This window comes from Bidens hawaiensis, unplaced genomic scaffold (genome assembly GCF_021521415.1).
Source record: "Bidens hawaiensis isolate Kalapana, Puna unplaced genomic scaffold, B.hawaiensis_p1.1 tig00020557_1, whole genome shotgun sequence".
Classification (NCBI taxonomy): Eukaryota; Viridiplantae; Streptophyta; class Magnoliopsida; order Asterales; family Asteraceae; genus Bidens; species Bidens hawaiensis.
In genome coordinates this window covers 59,876-76,754 of record NW_027493148.1, presented here as the reverse complement: position 1 = coordinate 76,754, position 16,879 = coordinate 59,876, and the positions used below count along the sequence as shown (strand labels likewise).

The 16,879-nt window shown below is 34.0% G+C and overlaps 2 protein-coding genes and 1 non-coding gene across 6 annotated transcripts; 2 read left to right on the top strand and 1 right to left on the bottom strand.

Moving 5' to 3' along the window:
- Positions 1-1,055: 1,055 nt before the first annotated feature.
- Positions 1,056-5,279, bottom strand: LOC143561147 (putative NOT transcription complex subunit VIP2). 4 transcript variants are annotated; one of them, XM_077049277.1, is made up of 13 exons: positions 5,176-5,279; positions 4,968-5,082; positions 4,725-4,897; positions 4,579-4,627; positions 4,354-4,509; positions 4,060-4,263; positions 3,863-3,958; positions 2,501-2,589; positions 2,284-2,415; positions 1,786-2,199; positions 1,621-1,715; positions 1,412-1,556; positions 1,056-1,336 (listed from the first exon to the last, which is right to left on the bottom strand). In XM_077049277.1, the coding sequence occupies exons 1-13, from the start codon at positions 5,191-5,193 to the stop codon at positions 1,277-1,279; spliced, it is 1,746 nt and encodes a 581-aa protein (XP_076905392.1). In that variant the 5' UTR covers positions 5,194-5,279; the 3' UTR covers positions 1,056-1,276. The 4 variants fall into 4 exon arrangements, with proteins under 4 accessions (XP_076905392.1, XP_076905393.1, XP_076905394.1 ...); XM_077049278.1 differs by having other exon boundaries at positions 4,354-4,503; XM_077049279.1 differs by having other exon boundaries at positions 4,354-4,503; positions 4,725-4,888.
- LOC143561157 (small nucleolar RNA snoR35) lies at positions 4,977-5,057 on the top strand. The gene has a single exon (XR_013140250.1). It is a non-coding gene; the product is annotated as a small nucleolar RNA snoR35 (small nucleolar RNA).
- Positions 5,280-15,399: 10,120 nt separating the features above from the next.
- Positions 15,400-16,119, top strand: LOC143561141 (uncharacterized). The gene has a single exon (XM_077049272.1). The coding sequence runs from the start codon at positions 15,400-15,402 to the stop codon at positions 16,117-16,119; it is 720 nt and encodes a 239-aa protein (XP_076905387.1).
- Positions 16,120-16,879: the final 760 nt, after the last annotated feature.

The window sequence follows — 16,879 nt, the reverse complement described above, 5'->3', positions numbered from 1 at the left end:
AAAAATAATAACCTAAGTAGTAAGTATGCATGTGAAGGTGTTTCATTAGGTGTAATATGAATATATCGATTTGTAGTTTTGTATACATCAAATTTGATATGTGAACGTCTAAAGTACAAAACTAAAAGCATAAATGCAATGCCAAAAGTTGTAACTTATCGGTTACATTTTTATTTATCTATATAAGAGCATCTCCAATGAGGTCTCACATACATGTCTTTCTCCTTCACATTGGCACCAATTGTTCCTACCCGCACAATTGTCTTCCCTTCCCTCCACCCCCTTCTCGTAATCTCCAATTCTCCATATGTGGGCATGTGTCCTCATAGGTGTATTTATCCTTTTCTCCCTTACAACAATCAAAATGCCTCGTTTATATAGGCATCAAAAGTAACTAAACACTATACAACACTGTTATTATTGTCCTATACTATTGCTAGCGCCAAGAAAATGTTGCACAACTATGTCTACAAAATGAAAATTTCAAAAGAAACATGATTAAAACGACACTTTATGAAAAAAAAAATTATGTCAACGAAATCTTGAGTCGTGCTATCCTTTGGAGCCCAACTCTGCCACCATATTTAAAGTTTAATTTCTTCCTCTATTACTCGACTTCCACTTATTATTTTCATATTAAAATGACTGTACTGTAGAGGAAACACTCTATATTCGGTTTCACACATGGTCAACTCGTCTCTTCGGTTACACAGAGCAACATCATAACATCAACATTGTCACGGTTCTCTTCGGTTTCAGCTTACACTCTCAAGAATTTGTTTCTCAGAATTTATTGAGAATTTGTATATTATATATAGTTTTATATTTTGAACTTGTTGGTTCTAATCAATGCATAAAATTCAAGTGAATAGACATAAGTGATCACAGATGAGGAAGAACAAATAGTGTGTGCAACTTTGCAACTCAAATCAAGTCAAATGAAGCAATATTGCCTCCTCCAACAACAATGCTTAAAAGATCGCTGCGACCTAAAATCAACTTCCTTCATCTAGAAGAGATAAACCGTGCAAGTTGGACAAAGCAGGAACCAAACCAAAGAAAACACAACATAAAGTACCAACATTTTTATGATTTCTAAAGGAGGTTTGTAGCCTTATAACACAAAACATTTCCAAAACATATCCTGATCTGACACAACTTTCTAAACTTTTGCATTATGCACCAAACCATTTGGATTACTTACTTTCTTACTATATAAACTTCTAAAAGGTTTATCTCATCAACTTCATTTAGATTATCAGACGCTTCAAAGTCACTAATGACGGGGGACCACTGGTCGATCTTCCACCATTTCATAGTGAACCACAAAGTTGTCCTGCAATCCAACAATTAAAGTTAACATCACCATACCAAAAAAAAATTAAATAATTGGTCATTAAGATGTTGCTACCTTTCGAATAGTTTCCCAGGTGTTAGGGTCAAAACAGAAATAACAACCCCTCTCATAAGTACTTGTTTTGACTAGCAGTTCCATGTTTGGAGCCCTCGAAAACCATAGGCGAACTTCTCTATGGTAAAACCATCCCCTATTGTGCCTGCAACATAATGTCAAATAACATTTAAAAAGAACAAAAAGAGAACAAATATCAATATACATACAGTTCATTAGCTGCAAACAGCTGAGCCTCATCCTTTGGCATGCTATAGAATATATAAAACAAAGTCTCGGTATTAAATCTTGAGAAGTTATCTTGCTGCAATATACAAAAAAGCAAAATCAGTCCCTAAATTTTATGAATAACTGGTTAGCAGAAAGAGGCTCACGTTTAAGGGTGCCGGTGGTTTTGTATTGAAACACTCAGGAATGGAATAATGGGGATCGCCTTTTGCAGATTCATCAGACCATGGAGATGAAAACTTCTTGTAAAGATTATCGGGTGAATTCAAGTTTAGACCGAGTGTCATCAGGTCAATGCCCAAAGCAAGTGGGGTCAAATCAGGATTATTCATCCTGATGACATTCAATAAGCCTAGCAATCCAAATCGGTCTGCAGCAGATTGAGTTGACTGGGTTGGCTTCACATCCTGGTCTCTAAACGGGTTGACTAGTCGTATCTGTGACTGTTTTTGAAAGTGTTGATACTGCTGCATGAGGTGATCGTAGGACCCGCCACCTGACACTGTGTTTGATAAGTTTACAGGCCTTGATCCAGTAGCTAGCATACCCGAGTTTCTAGCCTACAAGAAATATTATTTTAAGATGATAATAAAATAAAAACTATTAAAAAGAAGCTTGTAATGGGAGTATAGAGTACAGACCACCTCAGAACCATGAAAATGGAGATCTTGAGTGTTTGCAGGAATGTAGGACCCACCACCATTAATTGGAGCATGTTGTTGCTGTTGATGTGATGAATATGCGCCTCCCAAATTGAAAACACTTGATCTTCCAACCTGAGAAACAAGAATAAAGTAATGTTGGTTAGTTAATTTATGAGAAACTTGATGCAGAATCAAGTTTTTATACAGCGGGGCCTACTGGCAAATGTTGCTGAGACTGCATCATAGACACTGAATTGTCACGAAGCTGTTCCTTCTGATGCATATTAACTGGAAACTCATTACCACCTGTAAAAACGATAAATACAAAGAAGATACTTTAAATGATCTGTATTCAAAATCACTACCCTGTAAGTAATATATAACAGAGTGTCAGTAATGAGTAATCTAATAAAGTATAAATTTGATCATATTTGACAGTTTATTCTTCATAGATTTTCTTAACCACTCATATAAAAGATATTTGATCCTAATCCTGATCCTGATACACAACCTAATAAGATTTCATAATCCCTTTTACGAATGGATTGATTCGGGTTATTTTTAATCCCAAAAGGGTCAATTCTTCAAAGGAAAGATAAAATAAAATCTTCTTTTCAGGAAAGATGAAATCAAATAATGGAAATGTGAGATAAATGCTACGTACTGTAATCAAATGAAACAGTATCCAATTTTCTATCTATTAATGGTTATTCACAATAATAAGCATACCTCCCATGTTTTCCAAATGATACAAATAACAATATTACTTTGAAACTGATAGATCGGTTGCAAGACAATCAAAGCCGCCACAAAGAAATTAGGACTTTTATAGATCCTTCCACGAAGAATGAAAAATTAGGGATTTAATATTTTCCTCCACACAAACCTTCAGGTCACCTCAATCTTCATTTCCAAGCTCCAGAAGTTGAATTATACACACGAAAATGTAATAAGAGATTCTTGGATTATAAATTTCCCCAGATGGAGTGTAAGATGAGAAGCCGAGAAGGTGAAGTAAGTGTATACAAAGGGGAAAATATAAGAGGATCAAAACTATGAAGTTTCTTAAAGGATCACCGGATCGGTGCAATTGGTAGCATTTGGGGCTTTCTCTAAGCTTGCGACACGTGAACCATTTGCCTTTCGGTACACTTTGGTGCTTTCTGTCATCTTGAAACACGTGACTGCCAGATCATCAAATTGACCAAGACGCTACGATCCTTTATCTTTATAATAGTTATCTTAAATTAACCGAGTTTTTTCACTTAATGTATTAATAGAGAATTGGTGAAAAGGAAGAATATATCAGTGTGTATTTCCATACATTTACTAAAATTTGTAATACCCTTCTTATTAACTAGCAGATATTAAACATATACAATGACACCATTCAAACACAGCAACACAACCGATATTCGCCTACTTGATTATCAAAGTTTTTTGCTTCTAACATTTAACTAATACTACAAAACCATCTTACTGCCAATATGATCTCCTGAAACCATAACTCGGAATGTGCAATTATAACTCAAAAGTAATTAAAGTCAATTGGTCAAGGTAGAGAAGATGACTGATGTACCTTTATATCCAGGTAAAGCTGGAAAATCTTCATTTTGGATACTAAATTCTTGGCTTTGTTGCATAAAACTAACATTTTGCCGACGTGCTAAACCCCCTGCATATTAATAAGATAAAAATATTGCTCTGCTTTAATCAATAAAAAAGGATTAAACAGAAAGATGATGCAGGTATTGTATAGTTCAGAAGCTATATTACCTAGTTGTCTTTGAGTACCACCAGCAGAGCTAAGATGACCACTTAATTGAGGAAAATCATTCATGTCAAATGAATGGTCACGATTCAGCTCAGATAATAAAGCCATTGAATTTAAATGATTATTTCCTGCTTGAAATTGATTTTGTGAAAGTGGCCCTCCACCACCAGAGTAAGAATTTCCTAGTAGCGATACCATCTGGGGTGCTAAAGTTCCAGGTGTCAGTCAAAGAACACACCAAGTTACTAACCAATAAACACAGAATAAAAATACATAAATAAAGGGTTAGATGTTACCAGTTAGATTTAATCGAGAAGCAACACCAGGCATATTAAGTCCACCCGAGCTTAAACTCCTTCCAATGTTTCCGCCATTAACAAGGTTACCCATTGCCATTGAGCTTATAATTTGTTCTCTGTTGCCAATACTTTGACCTAGACCCGACCCTGAAATTATAGTTTTCAATAAATGAGGAATAACACAAATGTAAAAACCTTAATTAAACCGACACAACACCATACCTCCATTATTTGAAATTCCTGAAAGTCCAAGTGAGCTGGCACCAGATTGCTTTACCCAATAAAGCACACATGAAAACAATGTGTGCATCAAAACTAGAGCCATCATATTAGTAATAAACTGACAACTATGTTTTATGACATAATACCAGAGAAAGTGCAGCAGGAAGATTATTTACTGCATATCGTCCGTTAGAAATACTTCCTGCAGGTGGTTGTACACCATTCAAATGACCGTTTAATCCTGAATTCCTTGATGTGTATGCGCCAGACATGCTGGGAATGTTGTAGTTGCCATTTATGCTTCGCAACCCTAGAACGTCTTTTACCAAGTGAGTGTAAACTGTACAGAAATCGAGAACTGAAGGGTAATTGGAAAACTTGAGCAATACCTATTGCGTCATTGTGGTTCATATCAGCAGCAGAAGAACCTAACTGAGAAGTAAATGCTGAAGTAAAAGCTCTTCCAGTGGCATCTGGAAAAGTTGTTGAGCCATTCACACCTGACTGAAAACAAAAAATAATACGATTTATTAAATATATAAATAAGCGTTAATGAAAAATCATTATAATGAAGATAAGAATGGAGAAAAGAAATACATTAAGTATCCCGGACATTGTAAAAGAAAGCCAAGACAAATGGCCTCAAAGCATTCCTCTTTAGCCTTGTTTGTTTAGGTATTATTTCTGCAGCAACCCAATCTCTGAAATAGATATATAAAGAGTAGGGATCATTACAGAACACACAATTGATGCGCTAACTAAAGAAACAAATCTAAATCTTTTTATCTTTATATTTCATGTTTCTAAAATTCTGTGCTTCTTGCATACACATGTGTATGTTCTGTACATAAAATCCCACCAAACTAATTTTTTATATGCGTTTTAATTATGTACCATGTACCTACACATGTAGCTTATATAAATAATTGAACACTCGAAACTAATATGTTCAAACATTTTCTGAATTCTAGGAAAGTGAGAAACAAAAACCATTAAATTTTTACCATTTTCCTTTATTTTAAAGTTTTTTAAGAATGAAAAAATGAATAATTTATCTTTAAAATTTTCATTCTTGCAATAATTTGTGTTTCGCCAAGATCTCTCCTATATGGAATCAATTACTTAACATTCCTACTAAATATACACCTTATTATTCTAAAAACATTCATATTGGCAAACAAAATTAAGTATGCATCTTAGAATTCTCTATAGCACTCAATGAAATCTATATCGAAAATTACCGAAATTGCCCCATGACTACATGAGGCTTTAAAGAGAGAATATCAAATTAAGATCTGGTCACAGAAATAACATCTTTTTAATTTATTACCCAAGACATGTATATATAACCAGATATTAAGGTAATTAGCATTCAGATTATAAGTGCACACAGCTGCTGAATTGTAGAAATTCAATCGATCATAATAACACGACAAAATCACAAAACAAGTACGTGAATCAAGAAAATATGCAGCAAAGTATAATACCCAATTTAGAGGCATGTGAGGATTTCTAGATTGTTTATTGTTGCAATATATTGTGCGTTTCTCCATCATGATATAAATGATACACGCAACGAATCCAAAATATGGCATTCAAGAAACAAATATTTATGATGTTTGTCATCATATATATAAAACTTGCCAAATAGAAAAAATGATATGTCAATAACTCCTCTGCGCAATAAAGGTTTTTCCCATGCTCTATAGCATACCTTAAACTAACTTTTGGTCACTGAACCCGTGAACCATGATATCTACCTATTTGGAGACGTATACAAACAAACTCCATGACTAAAGCATCTAATAAACTTGCACTGGCCAAAACATTGATTGTAAACGTTTAAACAATTTAGCATCTATAATCGAAATCTGAACACTGATATTGCTAAGAACTGCACCTTTCACTTTAACTTTTACCGAATAGTGAAGCTTAGAAGCTATACACAACAATTCACAAGCATGTTATAGTCCTATCACATGAAAATCATCATCCCACTACTTACAGATTAATGAAACTATCATCAGAACCTTAAAAGACGCGTTCGAAAACCAAATATTTATCGCCGTAGCAAACCACAAACTCACACAAACAGCATTTTTGTAAACTGTATGACGTAACGATCAACACGCGATTACAAATTTAAACCAGCATTATTCATTTTTCTAAAGTCAAAGAAAACACAATTTTTTTTGCCATTTTTCTTTTTGTGACCTCCACATTAATCATTAAAAATTCATCAAAAAATAATAATAAAATCTGATCTACGTCTACTGAAACTAACTGAAAACCTAAATTAAAATTCCACATTTCACCTATCTAACTCAGATTAAACAATTAAACCAAACAATCAACAAATTATGCAATAATCCGAAGATCAAACTGAGAAACACGTAGGTAGCCGTAGATACAACCTGTGGAATGAAAAGTGATTGATTCGTAGTTAAATTGAAGCAAAATTGACGATTGAAATTGATCGTTAGGTAGAACCGATTCGATTCGATTAGATTAATTAGAAGGAAGAAATTATTATTATTATAATTATTATTATACCGTGTGTCTGTGTGTGATTGAATTTGATCGGTAGATACACAGTCACGATCTTCTTCTTCTTCTTATTTCGTTGTTGGTGGTGTTGTTAAGTGGTTAGAGTAGTGTGGGGTTTTATACGTGGTTTCGATCGTCGGTACGATTACAAAGGCCTCCTCCTTTGCGGTCTGGTCGGCTCGGGTGAGAGTGAGTTTAGGTTAGAGAGGGTTGTGTCACGAAGCTATCCTCCCTGACTTCGTGTGACGCCCGAAAGTCAGTCAATCGGTACGCTCATGATCAAGGTCTGTTGGATTCGTACCGCCTTGGACTCATCAGGCGAGCGGCAACAGCTCGCAACCAGCGATGCGATCGTCGTGCAAGCACGATTAGGCATGTACGCCTTCTTTCCCGCTGAGGTCGTGCCCGATGAAGTCCGGGACGAGCCAACAAACCCAAGCATTTCAACACAAATCAAGCATCTCGATCTTTAAATATTTGGTCCGTGGCAGTTGGCTTAACATGAATGTTGTTTTGATTCGGGTTAAATCGGTGACAGAATTACAAATTTTATCCTTTTAACGTACTTGATTTTTGAATCAGATTCTTTAAAATGTTTACTTTCAGACAGTGTCATTTACATGTTATGTTTATTTGATTTTCGTCACTTAAGCTAACTGTCATCCAATTCCTTCGTTAAGTTGATGCATGTGAGTAACATGTGAGGACTTTTTGGTCTTTTAGTATGTCAATTATCCCTACTCTTTCTCTTAAACCATGATAAAACACCATATCAATCACATCCAAATATCTTTTAACATGTCTTCATGTTACTCATGTGCATCAACTTAACGGAGGAATTGGATGACAGTTAACTTAAATGATTAAAATCAAATAAACATAGCATGTAAATGACATCGCCTGAAAGTAAACATTTAAAGGACCTGATTCATAAATCAAGTACGTTTAAAGGACAAAATTTGTATTTCTGTCTTAATTGGTTGAAATGAAGTTTGTTTTGAGTTGAAATGAGTTGTGTTACAAATAAAAAATATCAAAATAGGTTTATTCGATATTTTATGTTTATGATGACTAGTGGCGATGAAAATCAGTTGTGATGGTTGAGACCCTAGCTTGGGAGGGGACATTGATGGCGTGGAAGCAGCGGTGATGGTGGTGGTGTTATATAAGGCGACGCTGGTGATAATGGACGTGGTGGGGACGGTAGCGGAAGTTTTGTTACTGACGATGGTTGGGGTGGTCATTTTCAGCTGTCATTGGCATGGCGGTGGTGGTGGTTGCATTGACCGTGATAGTGGTGGTGGGGGTTACTTTGGCGGCGTTGGTGTGATGGTCAAATTAGGGGGTGGTAATAGCCATTGGTGTTTGGATATTGCTCGTCCATTTATACAAATGTATAGTGTTTTAAGAGTGATGTATTTGAATCATTCTCTCTTGTTTTTTTAATTTAAGTTCACATATATGAACCGGAATGTATTTTTCTTACCCAAATTGTATATTGACTAGTGGTCATAATTGCGAGGCTTATTTATTTTGAAAGATTAATTATATACAATGAGCCATCTTTTATGAAAGAATTATATTGGTTAAAGTATACGTGATTCATTTTAACCAAAACCTTTTTTTGTTTAACTATTTATGACATTATATCACAAAGTGTTTTGATAAATTTAAGGAGTTAAAAAAACCGATAAGGTGATGAGTGGGTAAAAGAATATGTTTTTAATGTCTAATATCGTGTGTTTTAGCAATTTATATATATCGAATACGATTACTTTGAGATCTTTTATAATTGTAGGAGTTCGGTGCTTAATGGGGCTAAACGTGGCTTAATATAAGCTATTGGGATAATACTTGAAAGGTAAAAGACCAGACAGGGCGCAAGTTGTGCTGACAAGGCCGCAACTTGTGGTTATGTCTGATAAGAGAGGCCACAGGCAGTTGCGTATATCAGGTAGTTTTGGGAGGAGGCTGCAAGTTTCGGTACCATGAGCACAATTTGCGGCCTAGTTCGTTAAAAGACGTGAATTTTAGGTTTTTATCTCCATATATAAATACAACTATATGGTTGCGAATAAAAGACTTCCCAACCATTTTTCATCATTAGAGGGCGGATTTTGAAAGTTCCAGTCATTCTCCAAGCCTATTTCTTCATGTGTTCATCAATTCTCTCACGATTGAAGATTCCATAATAACAATGAACGACTAATTCCCTTTGTAATCACCCCAGGTGTAAGATTCATGTGAGAAACTTCTTATGTTAGTTTTGTTCATTGATTGGGAATAAGTTTTATGTAATCTTTGGTTGTGTCAAACTTATCTTGTGCAACTAAAAGTTAAATAGTCTGGTTATTATATGTTGCGTTTTAATATCATAGCATATGATTAGTACTTCATGACCAGGTATTTGCTCGACACATAGAATATGTTAAGTTCGGTTTCTTAATCACCATATAAAATCAATGCATGCACGGAGTCCCCGTTAAGGATGTCCCAACGAACAAATTGTTGTTAGTTAATTACTGAAGCCTGGGGTGGTTATTGTTTGCTCATTATTGTTTACAAATCACTTTTAAACTGCTTGATATCGTTTGCCCACCATTATTTAATTACTTCACAAACAATTAACTTAATTAATATTTTTCAATTGATCCTACTTACCCTTGCTAGTTAAGGTAACATTAGTAGAATTTTAAAAATGTTTTTGCATGACTTGACAACGGTCATCATAAGATTGGCTGAAATGACATGCAAAACCTTAGGATGTGATGGTTAGTTGTTATATTAACTTGAATAACAACTACCTTGCAATCTAATGACACAAAAAAATAAATCATATTAAAAATATTTTCGTTATAATGTGATCATTTGTATAATTATTATAACATTTTATCTTACTCAACTTTATAATTAGCACTATTTACATAATTGTAGTATACACATGTTACCTAAGATGATTAAACATAGAGAAACTATGGCATGACTTGACAAGCTTAGTATACTCGTGTTAGTGTTCATCATAGGAAATAGTAGATCTTATTATTCGTTTATTTTGTTGCAATAAACCACAAGCAACACTCCGTTAACATTCGAAAAGTTTTTAGATTCTTAAATAAATGATTGGAATAAGGCCCTAGAAAAAGAGAACTTTTCGGGGGGGGGGGGGGGGGGGGATAATGAGCCAAGGTTCTATTGAGCTAACCCTCAACCATGTGGGAATCCCTCGCTATAAGGGGGGTTTGTTTAAAAAAATGTTATAAGTTGCAAACCGCTTGAATTATGTAGGCGCGCATACTGATAGTTAGTCAGCAGTTGACCTAGAAGATGCGACATATATTTGATTCATATGATTATTGTAAAAAACTTGGGGGTACATAGTTTTTCTTTGAAATTAATTCAATTTTAATGAGCTAATGGCTTTGTTAAATTGAATAAATTCTTTTTATAACGAATAAAAATACACACAAATAAGTATAGGTGGAAGTGAATGTTAACTAATTCACCCTACGTTATCTCCCTGATCCATCGATTGAGAGTTTTCTTCACTAATCGTCTCTCGAAAATGGTAGTGATCACAGTACATTCGTCTCGCTCTTTAAAATAAGTGATTATCTTCTTCACCAACCAAACCAAGTACTTAGATTTACAATTCTTCTTAATCTCACTAGGTCAAGATAGCGAGTTTTCACCTAATAACTAATTAACTCTATATCAAGATAAAGTTCCTAACCCAATACAATACAAAACAACACTATATCAAGATTGTGTGTTACCTCTCAAACTATCAAATAAATGATAAATCCTCATTTGTCAAATTACTAGAACAACCTCTAGTATTGATTTCTCAAATTACAAGTAAGATGGTTGGATGATAGCTTTGAAAAGCTCTTCTTGTACCTCTATACTTCGATCTCTTTTCTTGCTAATTGAAGCTCGATTTGACTTGAATATATAAAGAGATTAACCTTGAAGTGTTTGTGTGTGTGTAAATGTTGTAGAGCAAAATGGTTGAAGACTAAGTTCAAACAAGTCTTTTGTTTATATTCAAGCATATGAGATGCAAAGTTAGGGACTGGCACCCGGAGGTCGATCCCACAGTCGCTCCAAATAGTCGTGACGCCCAATCCACTTCACATTAGTTTTAATTATGTGAAAATTATGTATAATCATTGTCTTTATTTTTAATTTCTTTTGGCTGACTAATACATGTGATAAGCCATATATCACTTACCACTTCTACATGAAACAAAACCCATATACTTCAGTGTCTTCAACTAAAGCTTCAATGTTTGCCTTCCACGGGTTTGACTTATTTTTTGATAGTGGTTAAGTCTTCAAAGCAAGGTTTGAATGAAAGACATGCTTAAAGTGGAATAAGTCTTTCAAATTTAAATATTATATATTTAAACAATTTTTTTAAATATATATTTTTATAAACTTATCCCAAGTTTATTGAACTAACCTAACTTGACTAAGTTATTAATTAATCTTCAATGAATTAGACTTATGATTTTCATTTAACACATTGTAGATCTTGACTTGTTAATTTCTCTAATTTTGATCTTGAGTGTATAGTCTTGACTAAGTAATTTGTTGCTTAATTGTAACTAATAATGATCGATCAAGTGTTAAGGGACATGTGTGTGACATATAACATCAATGATGAAAATGCTATTTTAGTATTTTATGCTGCATTGCCTTAATTAATTCATTATCAAAACAATAAGGTTGATAAAAATTTAAACCATAGTTTTCTCAACAATTATAATAAGTGTCACATGGTGATATATATTATCAAGATGTTTAAAGAGAGAACTATGAATCGGTTGGACACAATGAGTGCTACTTTGGTCATAAAACTATATACAACCTCACATAAGCGACATTTATTAAAAGATTCAGTAGAGATCAATATTCTAATAGAGATTAAAAAATAAGACGGTGGACTCTAGTTATAAAGAAAAGGGTCACGAAAGTACATGATTATGTTGATTATTCCATCAAGAAGCTAAAGTTTACTCAAAGTGGCTTCCAATGAGGAATAAACGATGAACTGTCCCTTAATATGTCTACCTACTACATGCTTTAGAGATTCACAACTCCAAATGCAAACATCCAATAAGGCCAAACGTAGTGGGCGCTGATTAGGGGCAAAATTGGGCGAGTAAGGGCGCAAACACCGCCCCCTGGCCGATATTTGGGCGATTTGAGGCGGGGGCGGGGTTAGTTTGTCGCCGGCAAGATTGAATAATAATAATAATATAATAATAATGTTACCGTTGGGGGGGGGGGTAACGGCTATATATAAAAAAAATTAATTTAAAAACTTAATATAAATATCAACCAATTAAACCATTTTCACTCTATCATACACAAACCCAAACATAAAAATACCAATCATTTTTATTAATTTCATACTTCTTCAAACTCAATGAGTTCCCCGGATTCCACGAACTCTGCCGAGATTTGGGATCAATTAATCAACAAGAGTCGAAGAATTCATCAGATTCATCGACAAGTGGCGGAAGAGCATTTAGAGGTCACGAACGCGGTTCGGGCCGTCGCCAATAACATGGTGTCCGGCTCTGCTCCATCTACGACACCACGTAGACAGTCATATATCCTTCGGATCGTACGCAAGCGAGTGCTCGTTTGATGAAGGACTACTTCAACGACACACCTACATTTAACGACGCTATGTTTCGACGTCGTTTTCGGATGTCCAAGAGTTTATTTTTGCGCATCGTTGGATATATGGGGACGAAGACGAAGATGAAGACGAATAGATTAGTTTTTTTATTTGTAGTTTTATATGTATTTTGTTGTGGTGTGTTTTTTTATTATAATTTATTTTTATTATTTGTGTGTTTTTTTTTTAGTTTTATGTATTTTTTTGTATTTATTTTTTTAATTTTAATACATTTTTATTTAATTATTTAAATAATTTTTTTTATTTAATTAGTTTAATTATAAAAAGAAAATAATAAAAAAGACAATGTGGGCCCAACTTGTAGCCCCTACACCATTACACCCCAAAAACAAATTCACACCCTTTGCTGATTGGGCGCTACGTGTCACAATTCGTCCCCAATTGTAACCCCTCTACTACACATGACCTAAGTTAAATTGCTTTGCATGAGAAAAGGGTTCGTACGTCGTAGGGAGAAGAGAAAAATGGGATGGACAATAAGGTTTTATATTGATTCTTTTTCATATTATTTGAATGACTAATATTCATTAACACGCTTGTTATATTCTTATAACTAGGTTAGCTACCCGTATAGCATATGGGTTAAAATATATAAATTTGTTTAAATAATAACCCAGAGTAATCGACATAAGATATGGTGTCGAGACGGCTTTCATTAATATCACCTAGTTACTCAGAAGTCGGAATCGATCAAAGATTGTCAACCTCAACCATAATGAAACTTTTGTTATTTTGCTTTTTACCATTAACTTTAGGGGATGTTTGGGTGAACTTTTAAATTTTTTGCTTATTGAATTTTTGAAAAGCAAAAGGTGTTTAACAAAGCCTCTTCAAAAACTTGAAAATGAAGCTTTTCAAAAGTTCTTTTACTTTTCAAAAATAAAAATAACAAGTTTGAAAAGCTCACACAAACACCCCCTTTAGTAATAAAACTTTTGTCTTCTCAACTTTTGCAACTATATTTTTAGCTTTAAACCTTTGGCAACAAAACTTTTATCCTTTTATTTTTGGCCATAAATGTTTACATTTTCAAAACTTTTAAACTTTCAACTTTGGTCACAATACTTTTTCGTAACAAATCAAATCGATACCAATCGTCTTCTTGCCACATACCAATCAAAACACATAGTAGCTTTCGAATATATAATGCATTTAATGTACTCCGTTAAAATACTTGCTTAAAATAAAATGTAAAAAAGATTTATCGCCTAACCAAAATATGCTAACAATGGCATAATGATCCAAAGCAACCCAAAACCCAAGATGCAAGAAAACAAGAGTTTTTAACCAAAATGGGTGAGGGGGGAAATATTTACTTAAATGGGTGATTTGAAAAGTATTTACCAAAATAGGTTTTTCTCTATAAACCTATCTTTTGTCACTCTTAATCTTATTGAGTAAAATAATTTATATTAAAAAGTTTTTATATAAAAAACATAGATAAAATAAAGAGATAAAAAAATAAAACTTTATTTTCATATTTTATTTCGTTTAAAACAAAAATATTCAAAATATGTTTTTGGAGTTTTTTTCTTAAATTTATATTTTTTTTTAATTATTTATCAAACGGATTAAAATAAAACACTTCTGTTCGTAATTTTATTTTTTTATTTTTTTTTCATTGCTTTGTTATTGTATTTTTTCTTTTATTGTTTTTTCTTCAAGGTTTTTTTTTCATATATATTAAATGTACAACATGTTTATAAATGATAATACAATTGTTATGCTTGTAAAAAAGTTACAGATTTTTGAGTTGTTTTATGATAAAAAAATATGTTTAAAAAATAGACAAAATACATAGTTGTGTTTAATGTTTTTTTCTCGGCGTTTAGGATTCAAACGTTGTTGAATACAAATTTGTATTCAAACTAAAGTGTTATTTATATCATACGCTATACGAGTATCAATAGTCAGTACTTTTTCGGTACTTGCATGATCCCATGTAACATTCGTTACTTTTCAAATCTGAAAATCAGACCCATTTTAAATTTTTTTGGTTTTCGTTCATATATATATATATTATAATGTCATTAATTAATCTCAATTTTTCGTTTCATTTATCTTATGTGACATCCTTCATTGTCACTTGCATTTGTATACGCTAAACCGACTCGTTTGTCGTTTCATTATATTCGTATTTGTCGTTCATTATTTAATATCAAATCCAATGATTTAAAGTTATTATTCGTTTATTTTCTTTCAGTTATGTTCAAATAATGAATCTCCGGGATTTAAAGTTAATAAAATAATCAATCTCCAAACCAGTTCAAACAATCCAAAGATACAAGATTTTACCAAGTTTATGTAACATTTATAAGTTAAGTGTGACTTTTTGTTAAGGAGGAAAAAGTTTCAAACATTGGGTATCCATTTGAAATGTTTCCATTGGGTATCCATTTGAAATGTCTCTTTGTAAGGAGGTGGGAGATGTTGTGGATACGAGATTTTGGTTAGACGCTTGGTTGTGCAGGTTCGTTTTGAAAGATTTATTTCCGGATCTTTACAAATTGGAGGTTCGTAAAGGATGTTCAATGAGCGAAAGGTTGGTTTTTTTTGGAACAGAGATGGTAGATACGGTGTGGAATTGGTCTCGGGTTAACCTTTCGGCCACTAACCTTGCCGACTTGGATGACCTACACCAAATGGTAGTTTCTTACTTGTTCCATGCTAGAAAGGAGGATAGATGGAGATGGATAGGAGATGGTTCTGGTTCGTTTACGGTTCACGGGATGAGAGGGGTAATGGCTGAATCATTGTATGGAGACGATGCAGGCTCGCTGTGTTCATGGGATAGTTGGATACCTATCAGAATCAATTGTTTTATTTGGAGGCTTCTACAACATAGAGTGCCGGTGGCTGTCAACTTACTTGCTAGAGGTATGAGCTCGGTTCCGCCTAATTGCTTATGTTGTGTGTTAGTGGGAGAATCTGTGAACCATGTATTTCTTGATTGTTCTCGGGCAAAGGATATTTGGAGGGCAGTTTCTATTTGGAGTGGGTATGACGTGGCAGGTTTCGAGTCCCTCTCGCAGCTGGTTCAAGTGGCTGAAGAGCCCATAAATGTTATGGGTAGGAGAATTCTAAAGGCGATTATCTTTGTGTCGATGTGGTTTATCTGGAAGCAGCGAAATGCAAGAACTTTTGACCACCGGGATTTGTCCACGTATGCAATTATGGAGGAGATTATGCTAAACCTTTTTGGTTGGATTAAATCTAGGTCCTCTAATAAGGAGATTGTTTGGTTAGATTGGATTAATTCTCCTTTATCCGCTGTAATAGGTTGATACTTTCGAGTGCTTGCTTTCTGTTTTGTTGTTGTTGGTTCCAGCTTCTAGCTGGTGGTTCACGTTTTCTTAGTTATAAAACCTGCTTGCTGTTCAAAAAAAAATTTATAAGTTAAGTTTGAAAGTGTAAATGTAATATAAATTCAATTTTAATATGTTTTGAAACTTGAGAGGCCATAAATGAAATATAATAATAATAACAAATAAGTAGCCCCAACCCCCCTTCCATGTTCCCGTTTTTCCGATGGCAACCGCCGGCGACGGCGCAAACAACTCCGGCGAGTCTTCAAACACCATCAAAACGTAATTAAAAAAATTCGTTAGACCATAACAGTAAGCAATAATCAATGATGATAACTCGTTATAACACCAAATTATGTCCGATTTAAACCCCGTAACCGCCGATAACATTGGAATCCATTAACGAGCAATCAAGCCTCTAAGCTCCAATTGAACCTATATATAGAACGATAATCTCAACCTAAACTTACTTCAACCAACGTAATTCACTAACATACACTGTGTATAGCCAATTTAATCGGCCAAGTTGTTTTCCGGCCACTTCGCCGTTCCCAGCCCTTCCGGAAATATTAGAGGTAATGATTATATGGTATTGCTTCGTTTTTTGCTAATTAACAAAACCCCTAACATCAAACTAACAATCTTGGAGCTGTTGATCGTAATTGATACCTTGGGTTTTTTTTAAGAAAGATGAAGAACATGAACTGTTTTATTTAAATTATTTTTCTGCTAGGTTCGA

Coding starts and splice junctions, on each gene's coding strand:
- LOC143561147 (XM_077049276.1), bottom strand. Junction 4,628..4,724: donor TTCCTGCTGCACTTTCTCTG/GTATTATGTCAT, acceptor TATTGGGTAAAG/CAATCTGGTGCCAGCTCACT. Junction 1,337..1,411: donor CCTGGGAAACTATTCGAAAG/GTAGCAACATCT, acceptor GTTGGATTGCAG/GACAACTTTGTGGTTCACTA.
- LOC143561141 (XM_077049272.1), top strand. CDS start 15,400: ATGGTAGATACGGTGTGGAATTGGTCTCGGGTTAACCTTTCGGCCACT.